The 21979-nt window shown below is 39.5% G+C and overlaps 2 protein-coding genes across 2 annotated transcripts; both read right to left on the bottom strand.

The window, feature by feature from the left end:
- Positions 1-11314: 11314 nt before the first annotated feature.
- Positions 11315-13211, bottom strand: LOC130740000 (uncharacterized). The gene is made up of 4 exons (XM_057592485.1): positions 13170-13211; positions 12693-12910; positions 11930-12587; positions 11315-11653 (listed from the first exon to the last, which is right to left on the bottom strand). Exons 1-4 carry the CDS (start codon positions 13209-13211, stop codon positions 11315-11317), a joined length of 1257 nt encoding a protein of 418 aa, XP_057448468.1.
- Positions 13212-18155: 4944 nt separating this feature from the next.
- On the bottom strand, positions 18156-21360 carry LOC130739992 (uncharacterized). Its single transcript, XM_057592473.1, has 4 exons — positions 21273-21360; positions 20978-21149; positions 20053-20872; positions 18156-18542 (listed from the first exon to the last, which is right to left on the bottom strand). The coding sequence occupies exons 1-4, from the start codon at positions 21358-21360 to the stop codon at positions 18156-18158; spliced, it is 1467 nt and encodes a 488-aa protein (XP_057448456.1).
- Positions 21361-21979: the final 619 nt, after the last annotated feature.

Below are 21979 nucleotides of genomic sequence, written 5' to 3'. Positions count from 1 at the left end.
GTTTCCTTCATGAGACATCTTCAAGGATTCAAAGATGCCCTTGGTGGAATCACGATCAGTAATTTTCTCATATTCTTCATATGAAATGGCACTTTGCAGAATAGCTCTTGATCGGTGATGATCTCTGAACTTCTTCTTTTGATCTTCACTCATCTTCTCCCTTGGGATCTTTACACCATGTTCATCGACAGAAGGGGTGTAGCCATCAACAACAAAATCCCAAAGATCAGGATCAAAGCCAAGAAAGAAGCTTTTGATTCTGTCTTTCCAGAAATCAAATCTCTGACCATCAAAGATAGGTGGTCTTGCACTGTATTGATATTTGCTTGTAGTAGTGGTGGAATCCATGAGTTTTTCACACTGGCCCGGATCTACTAAACACTGTTAAGTGTGGTAATCAGAACTTGCGCTCTGATACCAATTGAAGGTGTGAAAAACGACTAGAAGGGGGGGTTGAATAGCGTTTTCAATATAAAAACTTTCCCCTTAAGATTTAAAGTAAATCTTTTCGGTTTCTCTAAGATAGATGGTGCAGCGGATAAAGATAGAGAGAAGAGAAAAGCACACAAGTATTTTATCCTGGTTCACTTGATAAATCCCTCAAGCTAATCCAGTCCACCCGTTAAGGTGATTTCTTCCTTCTTAGAATGAAGGCAATCCACTAATCAGATAATTGTTACAACTGCACTTGAAACCTACAAGTGACTAACAATACACTGACTTAGCTGTCACTAAGATTCACTCTCTTAGTCTTCTCTAGGATCCGATCAACCTTGATCTCCTAAAGGAATCACCACTAAGATTCACTCTCTTAGTCTTCTTAAGGATACTGACCTACCCGGTCCCTTAAGGAAAATCAAACAACTGTTTGAGGTTGGTGTTTACAAAGGTTTGCTTCTAAATAAGCTGAGTGTAAACTAAATAAGAACAGATGAAGAAAGTAGAGGCTTGAATCTTTTCTTGTATTGCAGCTCTTTGTTTTCTCTCCCCCTTAGCTTTCTTCTTTTCTTCAGCCTTTTATAGTCCAAGGTGCAAAGGATATTTCTGTTGAGAGAATATGACCGTTGGAGGGCATTTCTGGAACTTCCAGAACCTGCTGTGGCTGAACCTTGGTAGGTAGGCTTTTCAGAATAGTACACTGCTCTTGTACTTCTTGATAGAGACATTTGCCTTTAACCATTGACTTCTGATCAGAGTTATGCTTCGTGTTGGAACTTGTGAAGCTTGGTGATCAGAGTCAGAGGGATGCTTGGATCCTCTGACCTTCGTAACTTCTGCTTCTGGACCTTCAGAGCTTCTGAACCTTCAGAGCCTCTGGTCCCTCAGAGCTTCTGGTCTTCAGATCTTCTGATCCTCAGATCTTCTGATCCTCTGATCTTCTGATCCTCTGATCCTCAGATCCTCTGATCTTCAGATCCTCTGATCCTCAGATCCTCTGATCTTCAGATACTCTGATCCTCAGATCCTCTGATCTTCAGATCCTCTGATCCTCAGATCCTCTGATCTTCATATCCTCTGATCCTCAGATCCTCTGATCTTCAGATCCTCTGATCCTCAGATCTTCTGATCTTCAGAACTTCTGACGAATATATCTTCTGGTGTCAGAATCAGAACCTGTTTGTCAAAACACTCAAGACAAACGTTAGAGTATCATAGTTGTTCATCCACAAATAAATACTTGTTATCATCAAAACATAGAGTTGTACCACATGACCAAATCTTGATCTTACAAAACAATCCCCGGCAACGGCGCCAAAAACTTGTTGGTCAATTCGCAAGTGTACGAATCCACCCGGTTTTAAATATCGAACCACAGGGATTGTGAGTGACTAAATTCAGTTTAAGCTTTGAGTTTGAAGGTTGGTTTTATTGAATAAGAGATATGTTGAAGTAGTAATAAGGAAAAGGAAAAATAAAAAGACAATTCAGAAAATAACATGCTTTGGGTTCTTGTTCAACTAGTCAATTCAAGTACATCATTCTAAGCACATGTTCTCATGGATCTCTCCTTGATGATATAGCCTAGTTACTCACTTATTGATTCCTCACATAAGCAATTCTCTCATACTAAAAGCTAAGCCCAATTCCTTGTGTACTTAGTCATTTATATGAGGTTTTAGATCATGCAATTTCAGGCCATCAAACCCCAACCCTTCCTCTATTCCTAGTAGCAAGTATAGAAGGGATAATCCCAAATCGGTTCCCTAATCTATAACAAACTTCCGTTCTGATTATAGAATAGTATAAAGCAAGCATGCATACAAGCTTAGATTGAAATTCAGAAAATGGGATTCAAGGGAAGAAGAAGAACATGTGGGAAAGAACTTAAGATTATAACTCAAATATAAAAAGTCTTACAAAGAAATCCAAAGCAAAAGAAGAGAGATCTTGCCATGCTTGGCTAAGAACCTGAATTACAAGCTTAGAAGCCCTCTCACACTCTCCTAGATGCTCCTCTACCTCTGAGTTTATGTAAAAATGAAAGTAGTCTCAAAGATTACAAAAGAAAATGACTAAAATCCTATTTATAGGCAAAATTCCCGAGTCTGAGCTGTTCTGGGCGCTCAGGCTCCAATTCAGAGCGCCTGAGCGCCAATTGCATGCCCAAAACATGCTCTCTGGAGCTAATTGGCGCCTAGGCGCCAATTCCCAGCGCCTGGGCGCCAATTCCAAAGGCTTCAGGAAATTGCACTAGCGCCTAGGCGCCAATTCCCAGCGCCTAGGCGCTCAAGCTCGCTTGGAAAAGACTCCTTGGCTTCTGTAACTCCTCTTTCAATCCTCTTTAAGTCCTCCTTCAATTCCATGCTTCTTGGCCTTCTATTACCTTCAGTTTCTGCTCTCCAAACCTAACCATCAAGTCAAGGAAGAATCTAGAAACTCAAAGAGCTCATTAGCACAAGAGGTCCTTCATAAAACCAAAGAAAATCATGCAAGTCCTAAACTTAACTTAAAATGCAAGAAAACTCCCTATAAAACTACAAAATTACCAAAACAAAACAAAGACTCAAGAAAAGATAAAAATGCATGAGAATGCATGAAACACTACATGAGACACAAGACCTAAAAACATCATATAAACCCGGGTCATCAAGCACACTCAGAAAACACGTTAGAGTACCATAATTGTTCATACTAAAATGTTAACTTGTAATCATCAAAACATAGAGTTGTACTACACGATCAAAACTTGATCTTACAAAAGTCCAACATCCCACAGAAATTCCGAAATGGCTTCTGTAGAGAACTATCTTCAAGAGTTGAGGGCTAGAGCGTTCGGTCAGAACCTCTATGCAGCGCTCCTGGCCAAAGTCACAACTGTCAGCAGCATGTGGCAGCTGATTAGTCGGCATCTGGATATGGGGCAGGACCCCATTCTGGATTCTACTCTGCGACTCTTTCTGGAGTTTGTGGAAGAGTGAGGTGTATGGTTTGTGGAGTTGGTGCAGAGGAGGCTTGGTGAATTTGATCTAAGAGATCTTGTTTGGGAGGTTGAGGAATTTGTTGGTCAGATGTGGTGGTGACCGTGGTGATGATAGTGTTAATGGGTTGTGTAGGTAAATGTACGATTAGAGGGGTGAGTGAAGAGGTGAGAGGAATTTGAGTTGAGGTTGTGATGGAAGACGGAGAAGGCAGAGGTTGAGTTTCATCAATTAAAGTGAGTGCAAAAGAAACAGAGGCAGATGCGGATTTACTTACACGCTGTGCAGAGCCTCTGGTTGATCGTGGAGCAGGATTCTGATTCAGAGCGGTTGAGGCAGAGTCCTTCTTGGCCTTCTTCTTCTTTGCCTTCTAATCTCCTTCAGAAGTTTCCGTCACTGACTTTCTTTTTCTAGGAAGCTCAGCATCTGAGGTCTAAGGGAGATTCCTGATGAATACCTCCAGATCTACATCAACACCTTCATCCTTCAAGGCGTTCAAATATTCCACAATGGCTTCTGGAGAGTCCTCCTTAGACCAGAGCGGGTAGCCATCGACGTAGATTCGCCTCAGAGCCAACTGATCATTAGGAGATTCCTTCACTAGCTTCACAACAACTATCTCAATCAGCTTCATGTTGTGGAGAGTCTTGGCATTAATGGCTTCTCCAGTTGCTACAGTCAGATCCTCTGTGCAGTTGGAGTCCTTCAGGAATTGAACTAGCCCATTCTCAATGAAAATATCTGAGAGCATTCTTTCAAAAGGGATTTACTTGAAGGAGGCCACACCAGAGGTTGTTGTTGTTCTTGATTTCATCACAGCATCCTTCGGATACTGAAAGAGAAAGTAGAGAAGGAAGAGCTTAAACTTCTGATCCAGACAGTATAGCATGCACTTCTGGGTCACGTTCATGTAATCTAGGGAACTGGAAGTGGGTCTTGGATTGATGCACATCAGAAATATCTTGTGTCAGACTCTCATGTTAGCAAAGAGATCCTTTGTCTTTCCATCAGATTTTGAGGAGACCTTTTTCCCAAAAAGGTGGGGATTGACGAACTCTTGGACCAACCTTATCTGATTATCAACATTGGTGAAGCGTTTCCCTCTTTTGTTCTCCATTCCCAGAAGCTTGGCGAAGGAGATTTCTATGATGACAATCTTTTGCCCTAGAACGTTTGAAGTTATCTGAACATCACTGTAGGTAACCTTTCTCAAGAACTCTTTGACCAATTTCACAGAAATTGACCCAGGAAGACTGTTGAAGTAGCTTTCCCAACCCTGAGCAGCAACTTCAGTCTTCAAATTTACGTCATGCATCTCGCGATTATCAAAATCAACCCTCGGTTCACACAAGACAGTCAGCTCATCAAAAGTAAGAACACATGTGACCGGAGCTTCTTCCATGGGAGCAACCTTTGGTTCTTCAGGTTCATGCTTTCTGGGTTTGGCCTGAGAAGATGATGAAGATCCTCCAATATGAAGGTGAGGAATAACTGGTCCATTAAAGGTATCCTCTATACTCTTGGCTCTACCCTCCTGAGAAAAGGAGTTGAGATATTCCAGAGTGGCTACTTGTTTGTTGCTGTTTGATGAATCCATTGGTGGTGTTGAAGGTTTTGGTGACTAAGGTGATCAGAGAGATGAGAGAGAAGGAGAGCAAAAGGAATAACACTTAAGAATTTGAAAATATGTGTGAATGAGTGAAGTGATGGAAACGTGTGTGAGAATGTGGGTAAATAGTGATTTTCAAAAGTAACTGCTGAGTAGTTGAGAAACCAAAGGCAAAAGTAAAAATCAACGGTCAGAAATTAATGTGGCAATATTAAGCAATAAATACTAATAATACGCGGTGGAGAATTAAGTAGATGTGATCAGTACAACAGAAATTCCCGAGAGGCAAAAGGAACAAGGCATCAGAATAAATCTGACACGCGTTTAATGTCTTGTCACAGAAGGAATACCAAGTGGTACTCATCTTCTGATTAAGTGACCTTCTGAACTAGACAACATCTGATAAGGAAGCATCATAGTCGGAGGTTCTAATCCATCTTCATACTGGACAAAGATCTGATAATCTTCCAGCTGATGTTTGATCTAGAGCATCTGAGTGCTACAAATAGCAGCAGAGATATATTCTGCCTCTGCAGTAGATAGGGAAATTGTAGATTGCCTCTTGCTCTCCCATGAGACTAAGTTACTTCCCAGAAATTAACAATTTCCAGAAGTACTTTTCCTTTCAGTTCTATCTCCAGTGTAGTCAACGTCACAATAACCTGAAAGCTTATACTCTGATGTATTTTTATACATCAAGCCTAGGTTAGTAAAACCTTTCAGATATTTGAGAATTCTCTTAACAGCAATTAAGTGAGTTCTCTAGGATCTGATTGGAAACGAACACAGAAGTGTACACTAAACAGAATATCTGGCATGGATGCAGTCAGATAGAGAAGAGAGCCTATCATACTACGATAGAGCTTCTGACAAACCTTTGAGCTTGTGTCTTCTACCTCTAGAATGCATGTAGGATGCATTGGTGTCTTAGCAGGAGTACATTCTGACATATTGAACTTCTTCAGAAGTTCTTTGGTATATTTACTTTGATGAATGTACGTTGCTTCTGGTTGTTGATCTACTTTAATTTCCAGAAAGTATTGAGTTCTCCCATCATACTCATTTCAAATTCAGCCTGCATTAACTTAGAAAATTCCTTGCAAAGAGAGGGATTAGAAGAACCAAATATAATATCATCAACATAGATTTGCACAATCAGAATATCATTATTGTAAGATTTACAAAAGAGAGTTGTATCCACTTTACCCCCTACGAACCCATTTTCCAGAAGGAAAGTACTGAGTCTCTCATACCATGCTCTTGGAGCTTGCTTGAGACCATAAAGAGATTTCTTTAATTTGAAGACATGGTCAGGATGTTGAGCATCTTCAAATCCAGGGGGTTGATGAACATACACTTCTTCAGAAATGTAACTGTTGAGGAATGCGCTCTTGACATCCATTTGATGAAGGGCATTGTTGTGGTTCACAGAGAATGAAATCAACAACCTTATAGCTTCTAACCTTGCTACAGGAGCAAAGGTTTCAGTGTAATCTATGCCTTCTTCTTGAATGTAGCCATGTGCGACAAGCCTTGCCTTGTTTCTGACTACTTCTCCCTTCTAATTGAGTTTGTTTCTGAATACTCACTTTGTTCCAATGATATGGGTATCCTTGGGTTTCTTGACAATGTTCCAAACGTCATTCTTGGTGAATTGATTCAATTCTTCTTCCATAGCAAGAATCCAATCTTTATGTTGAAGGGCTTGATCAATAGAAGTTGGTTCGATCAGAGAGACTAAACCCTTTAAGCTTAAGAGAGTATCTTTAGAGGGTTTGAAAGCAGATCTGGTTCTGACTGATTCATCTTTGTTTCCCAGAATCAATTCTTCAGGACGAGAGGCAATTACTCTACTCTTCCTTTAACGTGGTTGATCAGAGGTTGTAGCAACATCCTCCGATGTAGTTTCTTCTGGATCAGCAACTTCTGATTCTTTGTCCATGTCTGAAATGGTTATACTCATATCTGCAAACTTTTGAGCTAGCTTTGACTTGTCAGAGTCAAGCTTATCTTCAAATCTAACATGAATAGATTCTTCAATAGTCTTAGATTCAATATTATAAACTCTATAACCCTTAGAACGTTCAGAATATCCTAGCAGATAGCATTTCAAGGACTTAGAATCAAATTTATGCAATCTATCATTAGAATTCAACATATAGCAGACACAACCAAAAGGATGAAAGTAAGAAATGTTGGGCTTTATATTCTTCCACAATTCATAAGGAGTCTTATTCAGAAATGGTCTTATGGAGATTCTATTCTGAATATAACACGCTGTGTTTACTGCCTCATCCCAGAAGTGCTTTGCCATGTCAGTTTCTGGGATCATGGTTCTTGCCATCTCTTGAAGAGTTCTGTTCTTCCTTTCCATAACGCCATTCTGCTGAGGCATTCTAGGACAAGAGAAATCATGTGATATTCCGTAGGTATCAAAGATGTTCTCAAACTCTTCATTCTCAAACTCTCCACCATGATCACTCCTGACATGGACAATTCTGCAACCCTTCTCGTTTTGCACTTGGGCAACAAAGGTAGAGAACACAGAATGCGACTCATCCTTGTGTCTTAAGAATTTTACCCATGTCCAACAGCTAAAGTCGTCAACAATGACCATTCCACATTTCTTGCCACCTATAGACTCAGTTTTCACCAGTCCAAATAGGTCAATATGCAGAAGTTCCAACGGCCTTGAGGAGGAAACAATATTCTTTGCGTTGAAAGGGACTTTTGTAAATTTGCCTTTCTGACATGCTTCACAAAGAGCATCTGAAGAGAACTTCAGAGCAGGTAAGCCCCTGACAAGGTCAAGCTTACTCATTTGAGAGATCTTTCTCATGCTAGCATGCCCTAACCTTCTATGCCATACCCATTGCTCCTCATTAACAGAAAGAAGGAACTTTACTTTCTGATTTTCCAACTCAGATAATCTGATCTTATAAATGTTGTTCCGCCTCTTGCTGTTAAACAGAACAGAGCCATCGATCTGACTTACAGCCCTGCAAGACTTTTGATTGAATATAATGTCATAACACTTGTCAGCTAATTGACTTATTGACAATAAATTATGCATTAAACCATCAACTAAGAGAACATTATCAATGCATGGACTCTTACCAACACCTATGGTTCCAGAACAAACAATCTTACCCTTCTCGTTGCTACCAAAACCAACTTGACCACCAGGTCTATGTTTTAGGTCTTGGAACATGCGCTTTTCTCCCGTCATGTGTCGCGAGCATCCACTGTCCAGATACCATGATTGGTTTTTCAGTGGAGCTATCAAGGATATCTTCAACATATATAATCTTTTTCTTAGGTACCCACTTTCTAGGTCCTTTCTTGTTAGTTACCCCAGAAGTTATGACAACTTTGGGTCTTTCAACAGGATAATACAGGGGAATCTGTGCATGAAATTTTGACATAAAGAATGTTCCTTTCTTAATAGGTAAAGCAACTTCAGAAGGTAACGGTTCAGGTATAATGGTGCCAGAAGGAACAAACTGTTCGTAAAGAAATTTAGTTTTAGGCATCGGAGGCGCATTTCTACTGGGTCTAGAATAGCCAATACCACTCATTCCACTTCTGCTAATGTCATAGATCATTGAAGTCATTAAGCTTCTATCTACCCTTTTAGCTAGGAACCTCTGAAACGATTTTTCATATTTGGTTTTATTCTTATCATCAGAAGTACTAGATGCAATAACTTCTTCTAACTTAGAAATTTGATTTTTAAGAACAGAGTTAGAATTAACCAAAGAGAAGTTGTTTTCATTTAATTCTGAAATGATTTTCTCATTCTTAGCAAAGACTTCATAAGCAGCAAGAAAATCTTTTTTCAGCTTTTTATGCTTAGTCCGAAGAGAATCATGTTTACTCATAATTTCTGCTAAAGCAGATTTAAGTTAAGACAATGAGAAGGATGTGAATACCTCATTTTCATCTTCAGAGTCTGACTCAGCTTTTGATGCTGGATCAACATCTGATTCATCTTTTGACTTTGCTTCCTTGTCTTCCTTCACTTCTTCTGAATCTAAGTCATCAAGAATTACCATGAGACTTTTCCTAGCCTTGAAGTACATCTTAGGCTTCTTTTCTTTCTTCAGCTTAGGACAATCACTCTTATAATGTCCTAGCTCCTTGCATTCAAAGCATGTGACCTCTTTTGATGATGACTTGCGTAGACCAGATGAAGACTCTTGTTTTTCTTTGGCTTTTGATGATCCTTTGTACTTGCTCTGCCTGTGCTTCCAAAGGTGATTGATCCTTTTTGAAATCAATGAAAGCTAATCTTCATCAGAATCTTCAGAGGATTCTTCTGAAACTTGTTCAGCTTGAAGCGCCTTGGCCTTCTCAGGTTTTGACTTCAGAGCTATGGATTTCTGCTTTTTCTGGACAACATGGTCAACACGATCTATCTCATGACTCTTCAGAATGTTGATGAGTTCTTTCAAACTCATCTTGTTGATGTCTCTAGACAGCTTCAAGGACGTAACAAAGGGCATCCACTTCTCAGGAAGACCTTTGAGGATCTTCTTTACATGGTCAGCAGTGGTGTAGCCTTTGTCCAGCACTCTAATCCTAGCAATGATCATCCGGAATCTGGAAAACATGATACTTATTGATTCATTAGGTTCCATCATGAAGGCTTCATACTTTTTGATCAGAGACAACGCCTTTGTCTCCTTGACTTCCTCATTTCCTTCATGAGACATCTTCAAAGAATCAAAGATGGCCTTTGCAGAGTCACGATTAGTGATCTTCTCATATTCATCATATGAGATAACATTCAACAAGATAGTTCTTGCTCTGTGATGATCCTTGTACATTTTCTTTTATTGATCAGTCATCTTATCTCTTGTAAGCTTCACTCCAGCTTCATCAACTGGACGAGTGTAGCCATCAACAATATGATCCCAGAGATCAGCATTGAAATTCAGGTTCGCTTAGACCAGATGTCCTACGCGATGCTGGGACAACAGGTTCAACAATCGACTAACAGTAACAGCAGTAATTAAAAACACAAGTAAACAAGACACAAGAATTGTTAACCCAGTTCAGTGAAAAACTTCACCTACGTCTGGAGGGTTTGCACCCAAACAAAGGAAATCCACTATCTCAAGATTCAGGAAATACAGACACTCATGAACACCACAGTTCATAGTTCACTTCCTAATCTACCCAGTGTATTTCTACTTAGTATCTCAACCTAAGTATGATAACCTCTCTCACATTCTCTCAATCACTGCCTTAGTGATTGGCAACTAACAATCAACAATCAGAGTTTGAAGATTCAAACACCACATATCATAACTTTGCTTTATAGAATCAGTGAGCAAAGTATGATCACAAGTAACAAGGACAAAGAACAATAACAATCCTAAAGCACTTGATCTCTTTATTAGCTTCGGTGGTCTTCAAGCTTTAGGTCTTCGCCCTTTTATACACTTCAGAAGCGGTGGCTTGGGCACTAGGATTTGCATGGGCTGAAGTAACAGATTGCAGCAACAAATCAAAACTGAATCTCCAAGATATTGTTGCGATAATCAAAAGTAAAGATAGAAATCAATCTTTTAACAAAGATTGTTTCAACAAATAACAACCCACAAATCAAAGCCTTCTCGTACAGCTACTTGATCTTCAAGTAACTACAAAAATATATCTTCATAAAATGTTCAAGGGCCCACGCTTAACGTTCCAAGCAGAGGACTGATGTCCTAGCAACACAAAGTCAGATGCCACGACATCGGCTTCGACATCCAGTTGTTTTTGACAAAATGCAAGACAACAAAGTAACAACAATGTCCCCCTTTGTCCAATTTTGTCTAAAACAACTTAATGAACAGAGAGGATAAAAAAAGAACCAAAGCTCCCCCTTAGTAGCAGACTCCCCCTGAAACGATGCATCCAACCAACAATCAGCACACTCCATAAAGCACAGTTGGAACATAGAACATGGCAGCAGAAACATACTAACTATCCAACAAGTGCAAACCAACAAACTAGAAGCAACTTGAACAAAAGCTAATCACCAAATGCATCAAGAAACATACAGTAGCTAAACAACCACTCAATTACTTGCCTCTGTCTTGAACTTGTCTTCAAATTATTATAGATCAAAGCTACCAAGAAACAAAACACCTAGTTTTCACAGCTAGCTTAAACAGCACATAAATCAAAAACTACTCCCCCTTTTTAACACAAATTTGGCAAAGGGTGCACAACCTACACGAAAAACACAAACTAATATTCAGAGCTGCATTCTCCTTCAGTTTCTTCTATACTCTCAGAATCTCCCTTCAGTGCCTGCATCCTGAGGAGCAGTAGCAGCACCACTTGGCTCACCCTCTTGACCTTCTTCCTCTTGAAGCTTGAGAAGCAAAGCATCAACCTTTATCTTCCTAGCAGTGCTGATCTTGATAGTCTCCTTCAAAACCTTAGAAACATCCATCAATTCAGCAATAATGGCCTTAGTGCCAGAGTCACTCACATAAGCAGGGACTGAAGTCCTCCTAAATGGCACAACAATGTCCGGGACATGTGGCTCCATGAACAAACGATGATCCAGGGAAATTGGAACACCCTTGGGCATAGCAACCTCATCAGCTCTGATGATCTGAGGATGCTGTTAGACAATGATCTCTGTAAGAAGAGATAGAAAAGAGATTGGGAGCTTCACAGCACAAGTGTCAGCATGCCTCAATGTCTGCTCAAACACAAAAGAGCCAAAATCAAATGCAGTAGATGTGCCAATTTTGTAGATCAACTCGGCAAGAATAGTAGAAACTCAAGAAGTATGTTGGGTAGGAACCCAATTCACAGCTCCAATCCTGTTAAGGATTGCATACTTCACACTCAGATTTCCAGTAGACAACAACTTCTTGATGGGCCACTTCTTGACTTGGCAAGCACTAATATCTTTGGCAACCACATCCAAGGACAATTCCTCATCAACAAAATCAACAACATTTCTACCAAGTGCTTGGTTGCTCACAGCAGGAGAGAACTCAACACATTTAGCCCTCACAAACACCTTTCTGAACTCAACACTTTCAGGAAGTCCCACTTCCATAGACAGATTGACCAGAAATTCCTTCACAAGCCTCTCATAACACCTTCCCACCTTGAGAATAATCTTCATCAATCCATCCTTTTCAATAACTGCGACCACTTCCTTGTACTCAAGTACATCAGAGCCAACATCCCTTTCCTTGGAAAATCTGCGTTGGCACACATACTTCCACTTTTGAACATTACCTTCAGCATGAAAGGAAACATTATCAATAGGTACAACAGGAACATTCTGAGGAATGTGTTTTCCTGCATACTTCTTCTCATAAGGCAAGATGTCCTCGACATCAGCTTCAACATCTGACCCAGATTCCTCAGCAGCAACTGGAACCTTCTTTTTCTTGACACTCTTGGATTTAACTTCCTGTTGCTTACCTTTTCCCTTCACAGCTTTTTGCTTAGTCCTGGAAGTTGCTGGAGTGGACTTGGTCTTTTTCTTTGGAGCAGGAGATTCTTCAACATCAGGAACCCTTCTTTTTCTCTTGATCCTGGCAGCAACACTATCAGGCAGAGAAGCAGTTAAAGAAACATCATCAGAGTCATCATCAGAGATGTTCTAAACAGAAGCAGGAGCCTGGCTTGATTCCTTGGACTGAGAATCATCAGTGGACACATGCACCAGTTCATCCTCTTTTGAAGGAGAAGAAGACCCATGAGATTTAGTGGGCACACCTGAATCTTCTCGTGGTACAGAAGCCCTAGCATCGGGCACAACATCTTGATCGAGACCAATGTGAGAGTTTTCAGCAGAAAGTTCTTCATCTGTGACATCCTCAAAAACAGGAACATTTGAGGGAGTCTCATCACGAGCCTAAGACTGATTGATAAGCGCATAATTGATACACTTTACGTGTGTCTTTGTAAGCTTCATTATATACATTTTTGTGCTTAATTGTTATGACTTAGCCATGTTTTGACCATTAGTGTTTATTTGGATTATTCATGGAAAAGAGCTTAATTCTACACTTTTAGTTTCTATGACTGTTTTGCTAGAACAGATTGAATATGGAGCTAACAATATCGAAATAGGGCGAGTAATATGTCGTTGGAAAGCTAACTCGAAGCCCTACAACTTTCATGTTCAGCACAATTGAAGAACAAGCTTCTAACATGGTCAGAATTGCCTTGAAAAGTTGTTGTCGCTAATCCTGCGAGTTTGGAACAGTCTGCACTAAAATGATCATATCTTGGGCTACAGAACTCCGAATTAGGATCCGATTGAAGGTCCGCGAAGCTGACTTAAGGAGCTACAACTCTCATGTTTACCTCAATTGAAGATTCAGACTTCTTGTGGGAAGATGTATCCCGGTGAAGAAGAAAATAAGTTGTTGGATGATTTCAAGAAGTGTTTTGCAGTGGATGAAGTTAAGAAGATGGATGTAGAACATGGATCTAAATTAGCTATATTTCCGCATAAGCCGCTTTTAATTAATCTAGACATTTTTGAAAAAGTCGTGCTTATTGGAGACTCTGTTGATTGCAAGGAGTCAATTTCCATGGAGGAATATGTTTTGAAATCTCTACCGAAGCCTCCAGACAAAGAGTTGATTGTAGAATGTACTGATTTTTCATTTACTCTTATTTCAGGTGGTAGACATGCTTGGAAAAAGTTTTCACTCAAACTGAACATTGTCATGAGTCATGCTGAAGGTGCTAGAGAACAATTTGAGTTTGTTAAGATTGTTGCAGATGAGATCCCTCCAAAGCCACCTGACTTGTGGATTGTCGTTGTTGTGCCTCAAGACTATGAGCTTCCCCTTAATGCAAGGCCTCCACCGGACCCAGGTGATAGCATTTTCAGAGAATTGCGAGGTTTCATGCCTCTCTAGTTCTTTCCTTAATCCCTGGTTTTTCCTAACCTTTCTCTTTTATTACACTTGTCTAATTTATTTGATGATTTGTGCCTCACATTGAGGACAATGTGTGATTTAAGTGTGGGGGTGGAAATCTTATTTAGGAGTAGTAGAACCTCAGTTAGGATAGTTTGCAATTTCAATTTATTTGTTTTTTTTTTTTTATTGTTTTCAATAAAAGAGTTCACACTTTTTCAATGAGTTTTAGAGATGCTGAGTTTGTGAGCAATGTAACCACTTTTCTGTTAAGTTTCAAGTCTCTTTTTGGATGAAGTTGCTTGCATTTTAAGTCCATCATGATATTGCATTGAGAATTTATTTGTTGGATTCGTTGTGTTATATGCTTGCCATGTGAGACTACCTTGTAATATCTTTGCCATGATTCTCTTCTTTCTTGTGTGATTTCCTCATGTTTATATGCACTGCAGAACTTGACTTGATTCTGACTCAAATTGTTGTTCATTTTTCATACTTTGATGTGATAAGGCATTCTTTTTCAATAAGCTATTGGCCTAAAAAGCTTACCTTGCATGTTTTAACCTTTGTTTCAACCTCTTTGAGCCTAATATCTCTATTCTTTTGCAGCTCATTACAAGCCTAAGTGAAAAACAATGATGATACCTTAACCTTAGGGAATGTAAGAGCTTTGGAATTATTTTGAGAATTAGTATTCAATAACTGTGGGGGTGAATTATTTGAATGCATGGTCTAATTTGCTCAAAAGAGGTACCTTCCTTGTGGATAAATTGTAAGCAAGCTGAATTTAAGCGCATAATTGATACGCGCATAATTGTGGGGGTATTTGATAAGCGCATAATTGATACACTTTACGTGTGTCTTTCTAAGCTTCATTATATACATTTTTGTGCTTAATTGTTATGACTTAGCCATGTTTTGACCATTAGTGTTTATTTGGATTATTCATGGAAAAGAGCTTAATTCTACACTTTTAGTTTCTATGACTGTTTTGCTAGAACAGATTGAATATGGAGCTAGCAATATCGAAATAGGGCGAGTAATATGTCGTTGGAAAGCTAACTCGAAGCCCTACAACTTTCATGTTCAGCACAATTGAAGAACAAGCTTCTAACATGGTCAGAATTGCCTTGAAAAGTTGCTGTCGCTAATCCTGCGAGTTTGGAACAGTCTGCACTAAAATGATCATATCTTGGGCTACAGAACTCCGAATTAGGATCCGATTGAAGGTCCGCGAAGCTGACTTAAGGAGCTACAACTCTCATGTTTACCTCAATTGAAGATTCAGACTTCTTGTGGGACCCTCGAATGCCTGATTGTTCAGCAGCTTACTCCTTTATGTGGGCCCGATTTTGTGAAGATTTAGAAAAGATTTAGATAACAAAGATTGTTACTTGATGAACAAGTTTATTTATTAGTATAAATAAGTGAGTTTAGGCTTTTGTTAGACACCACCACCTCACCACATCTCACCATCACCTCCTCCACCTTCTCCTAATATCTCTCTCCATCTTTTCTAGTATGAGTTACTAAACTCCATAGTTAGTCTTAGGATTTTTAATATTCTTGTGTTTGCAAACTTGAGGTTCTGTTCTTAATGCAAATTCTTTCTTTATTAATTCTTTTCATCTCTATTTCTGATCTAGGGTTTGCTTAATTCCGTAGTTTTAGAAATAAGAGTTGATGCATGTTCGCTTAGTTCATGTTAGTTCGTAACTGTTTCTTAATCGCTAAGTTTAGGAAACTGTGAATTAATTTTCGCTTAGTTAATTAGTTCTCACGAATTAGGGAATTGATAAGGAAGAGTTAATCTTTTGTAACCGATGAAGGTTTGTTGCACTTGAATGTTATAATCAGATGACTAACACTTTCTTTTATCTGATTAAATCTCTTTTAAGTTTTGTTTGTTACTTTACAATCAAATCAATCAAACCCCTTTTTAATTGCTTTGTTTTACTCTATTATCAATTAATACCTCACCGAGTCCTTGTGAGATCGATCCTGGTGTTCAACACCTTGTACTGCATTCAAAGCAGAATACTTTGGCACGCACCCACGACAGTGCGTTCGTCACTGATACACCTTTCTTGTCGGGGTCTTGGTCTTCTTCTTCACAAAACTCTTCTTTGAATCTGATGAACCACTCTTGAAGCCCATGCATTTCACACCAAGTGGAGTTCTTTCAACCTTGGCCTTGACAGAATCTTTCTTCCCTGATGCTTCAGACATGATGATTTGAGAGAAACAGCAATTTGAGCACAGAAAATTGAAGAATAATTGAGAATGATGGAAGTTGGAAATTTCAGAAATAAGAAATACAAGCGGTTGAGTGGAGACAATTTGCCCGTTGGAGGAGGTTATATAGCAGTTGGGCAAAGAAGCAACCTTCTCTCTGATAATGTCACAACGGCAGTTAATGATGAGTAAAAAGAAATTAGCCGTTAACACCTTTAGGAGCGTTGATTGTTATGCTCCTTCTAAGAGGCAAATCCCAAGATTTCCTCTTAGTTTTTCAAAATTACTTGCATCAAGGGGCTTTGTAAATATGTCAGCCAATTGCTTCTCAGTCGTAACATGCTCCAAAATGACAATTTTATCCTCCACTAATTCCCTAATAAAATGATGTCTTATGTCAATGTGCTTGGTCCTGGTGTGCTGAATTGGATTCTTCGAAATATTGATTGCACTGAGATTGTCACAATACAATGTCATGACATCCTGTTCAACATCATAGTCTTTGAGCATTTGCTTCATCCACATGAGTTGTGGGCAACTACTTCCAGCGGCAATATACTCTACTTCTGCAGTTGATAAAGATACACAGTTCTGCTTCTTACTAAACCAAGAAATTAAGTTATTTCCTAAGAAGAAACATCCTCGTGATGTGCTTTTTCTATCATCTGCACTACCTGCCCGATCTGAAATCCAGGTTCCTTAGACCAGATGTCTTACGCGATGCTGGGACAACAAGTTCAACAATCGACTAACAGTAACAACAGTAATTAAAAACACAAGTAAACAAGACACAAGAATTGTTAACCCAGTTCAGTGAAAAACTTAACCTACGTCTGGAGGGTTTGCACCCAAAGAAAGGACATTCACTATCTCAAGATTCAGGAATTACAGACACTCATGAACACCATAGTTCATAGTTCACTTCCTAATCTACCCAGTGTATTTCTACTTTGTATCTCAACCTAAGTATGAGATCCCCTCTCACTTTCTCTCAATCACTGCCTCAATGATTGGTAACTAACAATCAACAATCAGAGTTTGAAGATTCAAACACCACATTTCATAACTTTGCTTTATTGAATCAGTGAGCAAAGTATGATCACAAGTAACAAGGACAAAGAACAATAACAATCCTAAAACACTTGATCTCTCTAATAGCTTCGGTGGTCTTCAAGCTTTAAGTCTTCGTTCTTTTATACACTTCAGCAGCGATGGCTTGGGCACTAGGATTTGCTTGGGCTGAAGTAACAGATTGCAGTAACAAATCAAAACTGAATCTCCAAGATATTGTTGCAATATTCAAAAGTAAAGATAGAAATCAATCTTTTAACAAAGATTGTTTCAACAAATAACAACCCACAAATCAAACCCTCGTCGTACAGCTACTTGATCCTCTAGTTATTACAAAAATATATCTTCATAAAATCTTCAAGGGTCCACACTTAACGTTCCAAGCATAGGACTGATGTCCTAGCAACACAAAGTCAGATGTCACGGCATCGGCTTCGACATCCAGTTGTTTTTGACAAAATGCAAGACAACAAAGTTACAACAATCTCCCCCTTTGTCCAATTTTGTCTAAAACAACTTAATGAACAGAGAGGATAAAAAAAGAACCAAAGCTCCCCCTTAGTAGCAGACTCCCCCTGAAACAATGCATCCAACAATCAACACACTCCATAAAGCACAGTTGGAACATAGAACATGGCAGCAGAAACATACTAACTATCCAACAAGTGCAAACCAACAAACTAGAAGCAACTTGAACAAAAGCTAATCACCAAATGCATCAAGAAACATACAGTAGCTAAACAACCACTCAATTACTTGCCTCTGTCTTGAACTTGTCTTCAAATTATTACAGATCAAAGCTACCAAGAAACAAAACACCTAGTTTTCACAGCTAGCTTAAACAGCACATAAATCAAAAACTACTCCCCATTTTTAACACAAATTTGGCAAAGGGTGCACAACCTACACGAAAAACACAAACTAATCTTCAGAGCTGGATTCTCCTTCAGTTTCTTCTATACTCTCAGATTCTCCCTCTTCTTCAGTGCCTGCATCCTGAGGAGCAGTAGCAGCACCACTTGGCTCACCCTCTTGACCTTCTTCCTCTTGAAGCTTGAGAAGCAAAGCATCAACCTTTATCTTCCTAGCAGTGCTGATCTTGATAGTCTCCTGCAAAACCTTAGAAACATCCATCAATTCAGCAATAATGGCCTTTGTGCCAGAGTCACTCACATAAGCAGGGACTGAAGTCCTGCTAAATGGCACAACAATGTTCGGGACATGTCGATCCATGAACAAACGATGATCCAGGGAAATTGGAACACCCTTGGGCATAGCAACCTCATCAGCCCTGATGATCTGAGGATGCTGTTAGAGAATGATCTCTGTAAAAAGAGATGGAAAAGAGATTGGGAGCTTCACAGCACAAGTGTCAGCATGCCTCAATGTCTGCTCAAACACAAAAGAGCCAAAATCAAATGCAGTAGATGATGACCCTAGTTTAGTAGTCTTTTTAGGGTCATTTCTTAGTTTGTTTTGAGTCTTTTTGTTGAGTCTCATGTAGTGTTTCATGCATTCTCATGCATTTTTATCTTTATTTGTGTTTCTACTTTGTTTTGGTAATTTCATAGTTTTATTGGGACCTTTCATGTATTTTAATTAAGTTTAGGACTTGCATATCTTTTCTACTTGAATTGAGGGTCTTTTGTGCTAATAAACTCTTGGAAATCCTAGATATTTTCTTTGCTTTGTTCCCAAGCAGCTAGGTCTGAAAACTGATGAAGAAAGAAGGTCAAAAGGCTTGGAAAATTGAAGGAAGGCTTAAAGGGGAGTTAAGAAGAAGGACAAGAGGCTTTCTAGCATGTAGAGAGCGCTCAGGCGCTCGTGTTGAGCGCCTGAGCGCCAATTGGATCGATGTTTACAAGATGCTAGAAAGGAATTGGCGCCTGAGCGCTCCTGATTGAGCGCCTGAGCGCCAATTACCTCCAGAGAGCTTGTTTTGGCTTGGAATTGGCGCTCAGGCATGCTTAATTGGCGCCTGAGCGCCCATACTCGACCTGTTTGCCTATAAATAGGCTTTTTGTCATTTCTTTTGTAACTTTTGTCATTTCTATACATTCCTAAATAAGTTAGAAGTAGGGTTATGCTCTGGAGCTTGAGGAGAAGCATTTTCCAAGTCCATGTTCCAGGTTTTATCCTTTTTTTCTTGTATGGATTCTATAGCCATGCTTGGCTAAAACCCCTTTTGTTTTGGGTTCTTTGTAAGACTTTGGATGTTTTAGCTTTCATTCCTTTTCTATTCATGTTGTTCTGAGTAAACCCTTGAATCTCACTCCTATGCTTTATCTCTCAAGCTTGAATGCATGCTAGCTTTTTACTTTTCTATAATCATAACGATAGTTTGTTATAGAATTGGGACTTGTTGTGAGATTACCTCTTCTATACTTGCTGCTAGGAATAGGGGAAGGGTTGGGGTTTGTTGGCCTGAATTGCATGCTTAGTGCTTCTAACAAATGTTTAGGTTATCAAGGAATTGAATCTATCTTTTGATTAGAAAGGGTTTTCTTTGCGAGGCATCGAAAGATAACTAACTAGGCTAGAACATCAAGGAGAGACTCGGGATTAATTGAATAGGAAGGTTTGCTAAAACTGAAATAGTTGAACAAGAACCCAAGGCAATCTCATCTCTGTTTTTTCAATCGCTTTATTACTTGATTACTTGTCTTTTTACAAACTCAAGAAACAACCAATTATTAAAACTGAATTTTACTTGCTTTTCAACCTTAAACTTGAATCTTAAACTGAATTGCCACACCAATTCCCTGTGGTTCGATAATTTAAAACCCGGAGGTATTCGTACACTTGCGAATTGACCAACAGTAGATGTGCCAATTTTGTAGATCAACTTGGCAAGAGTAGTAGAAACTCCAGAAGTATGTTGGGTAGGAACCCAATTCACAACTCCAATCCTGTTATGGATTGCATACTTCACACTCAGATTTCCAGTAGACAACAACTTCTTGATGGGCCACTTCTTGACTTGGCAAGCACTAATATCTTTGGCAACCACATCCAAGGACAATTCCTCATCAACAAAATCAACAACACTTCTACCAAGTGCTTGGTTGCTCACAGCAGGAGAGAACTCAACACATTTAGCCCTCACAAACACCTTTCTGAACTCAACACTTTCAGGAAGTCCCACTTCCATAGACAGATTGACCAGAAACTCCTTCACAAGCCTCTCATAACACCTTCCCACCTTGAGAATAATCTTCATCAATCCATCCTTTTCAATAAGTGCGACCACTTCCTTGTACTCAAGTACATCAGAGCCAACATCCCTTTCCTTGGCAAATCTGCGTTGGCACACATACTTCCACTTTTGAACATTACCTTCAGCATGAAAGGAAACATTATCAATAGGTACAACAGGAACATTCTGAGGAATGTGTTTTCCTGCATACTTCTTCTCATAAGGCAAGATGTCCTCGACATCAGCTTCAACATCTGACCCAGATTCCTCAGCAGCAACTGGAACCTTCTTTTTCTTGACACTCTTGGATTTAACTTCCTGTTGCTTACCTTTTCCCTTCACAGCTTTTTGCTTAGACCTGGAAGTTGCTGGAGTGGACTTGGTCTTTTTCTTTGGAGCAGGAGATTCTTCAACATCAGGAACCCTTCTTTTTCTCTTGATCCTGGCAGCAACACTATCAGGCAGAGAAGCAGTTAAAGGAACATCATCAGAGTCATCATCAGAGATGTTCTAAACAGAAGCAGGAGCCTGGCTTGATTCCTTGGACTGAGAATCATCAGTGGACACATGCACTAGTTCATCCTCTTTTGAAGGAGAAGAAGACCCATGAGATTTAGTGGGCACACCTGAATCTTCCCGAGGTACAGAAGCCTTAGCATCGGGCACAACATCTTGATCGAGACCAATGTGATAGTTTTCAGCAGAAAGTTCTTCTTCATCTGTGACATCCTCAAAAACAAGAACATTTAAGGGAGTCTCATCTCGAGCCTAAGACTGATACACCTTTCTTGTCGGGGTCTTGGTCTTCTTCTTCACAAAACTCTTCTTTGAATCTGATGAACCACTCTTGAAGCCCATGCATTTCACACCAAGTGGAGTTCTTTCAACCTTGGCCTTGACATAATCTTTCTTCCCTGATGCTTCAGACATGATGATTTGAGAGAAACAGCAATTTGAGCAAAGAAAATTGAAGAATAATTGAGAATGATGGAAGTTGGAAATTTCAGAAATAAGAAATACAAGCGGTTGAGTGGAGACAATTTGCCCGTTGGAGGAGGTTATATAGCAGTTGGGCAAAGAAGAAACCTTCTCTCTGATAATGTCACAACGGCAGTTAATGATGAGTAAAAAGAAACTAGCCGTTAACACCTTTAGGAGCGTTGATTGTTATGCTCCTTCTAAGAGGCAAATCCCAAGATTTCCTCTTAGTTTTTCAAAAGTACTTGCATCAAGGGGCTTTGTAAATATGTCAGCCAATTGCTTCTCAGTCGTAACATGCTCCAAAATGACAATTTTATCCTCCACTAATTCCCTAATAAAATGATGTCTTATGTCAATGTGCTTGGTCCTGGTGTGCTGAATTCGATTCTTGGAAATATTGATTGCACTGAGATTGTCACAATACAATGTCATGACATCCTGTTCAACATCATAGTCTTTGAGCATTTGCTTCATCCACATGAGTTGTGTGCAACTACTTCCAGCGGCAATATACTCTACTTCTGCAGTTGATAAAGATATACAGTTCTGCTTCTTACTAAACCAAGAA

Source organism: Lotus japonicus, chromosome 1 (assembly GCF_012489685.1).
Source record: "Lotus japonicus ecotype B-129 chromosome 1, LjGifu_v1.2".
Lineage (NCBI taxonomy): Eukaryota > Viridiplantae > Streptophyta > Magnoliopsida > Fabales > Fabaceae > Lotus > Lotus japonicus.
The sequence above is the reverse complement of the archived record's forward strand: the minus strand, read 5'-3'. Positions and strand labels throughout refer to the sequence as shown.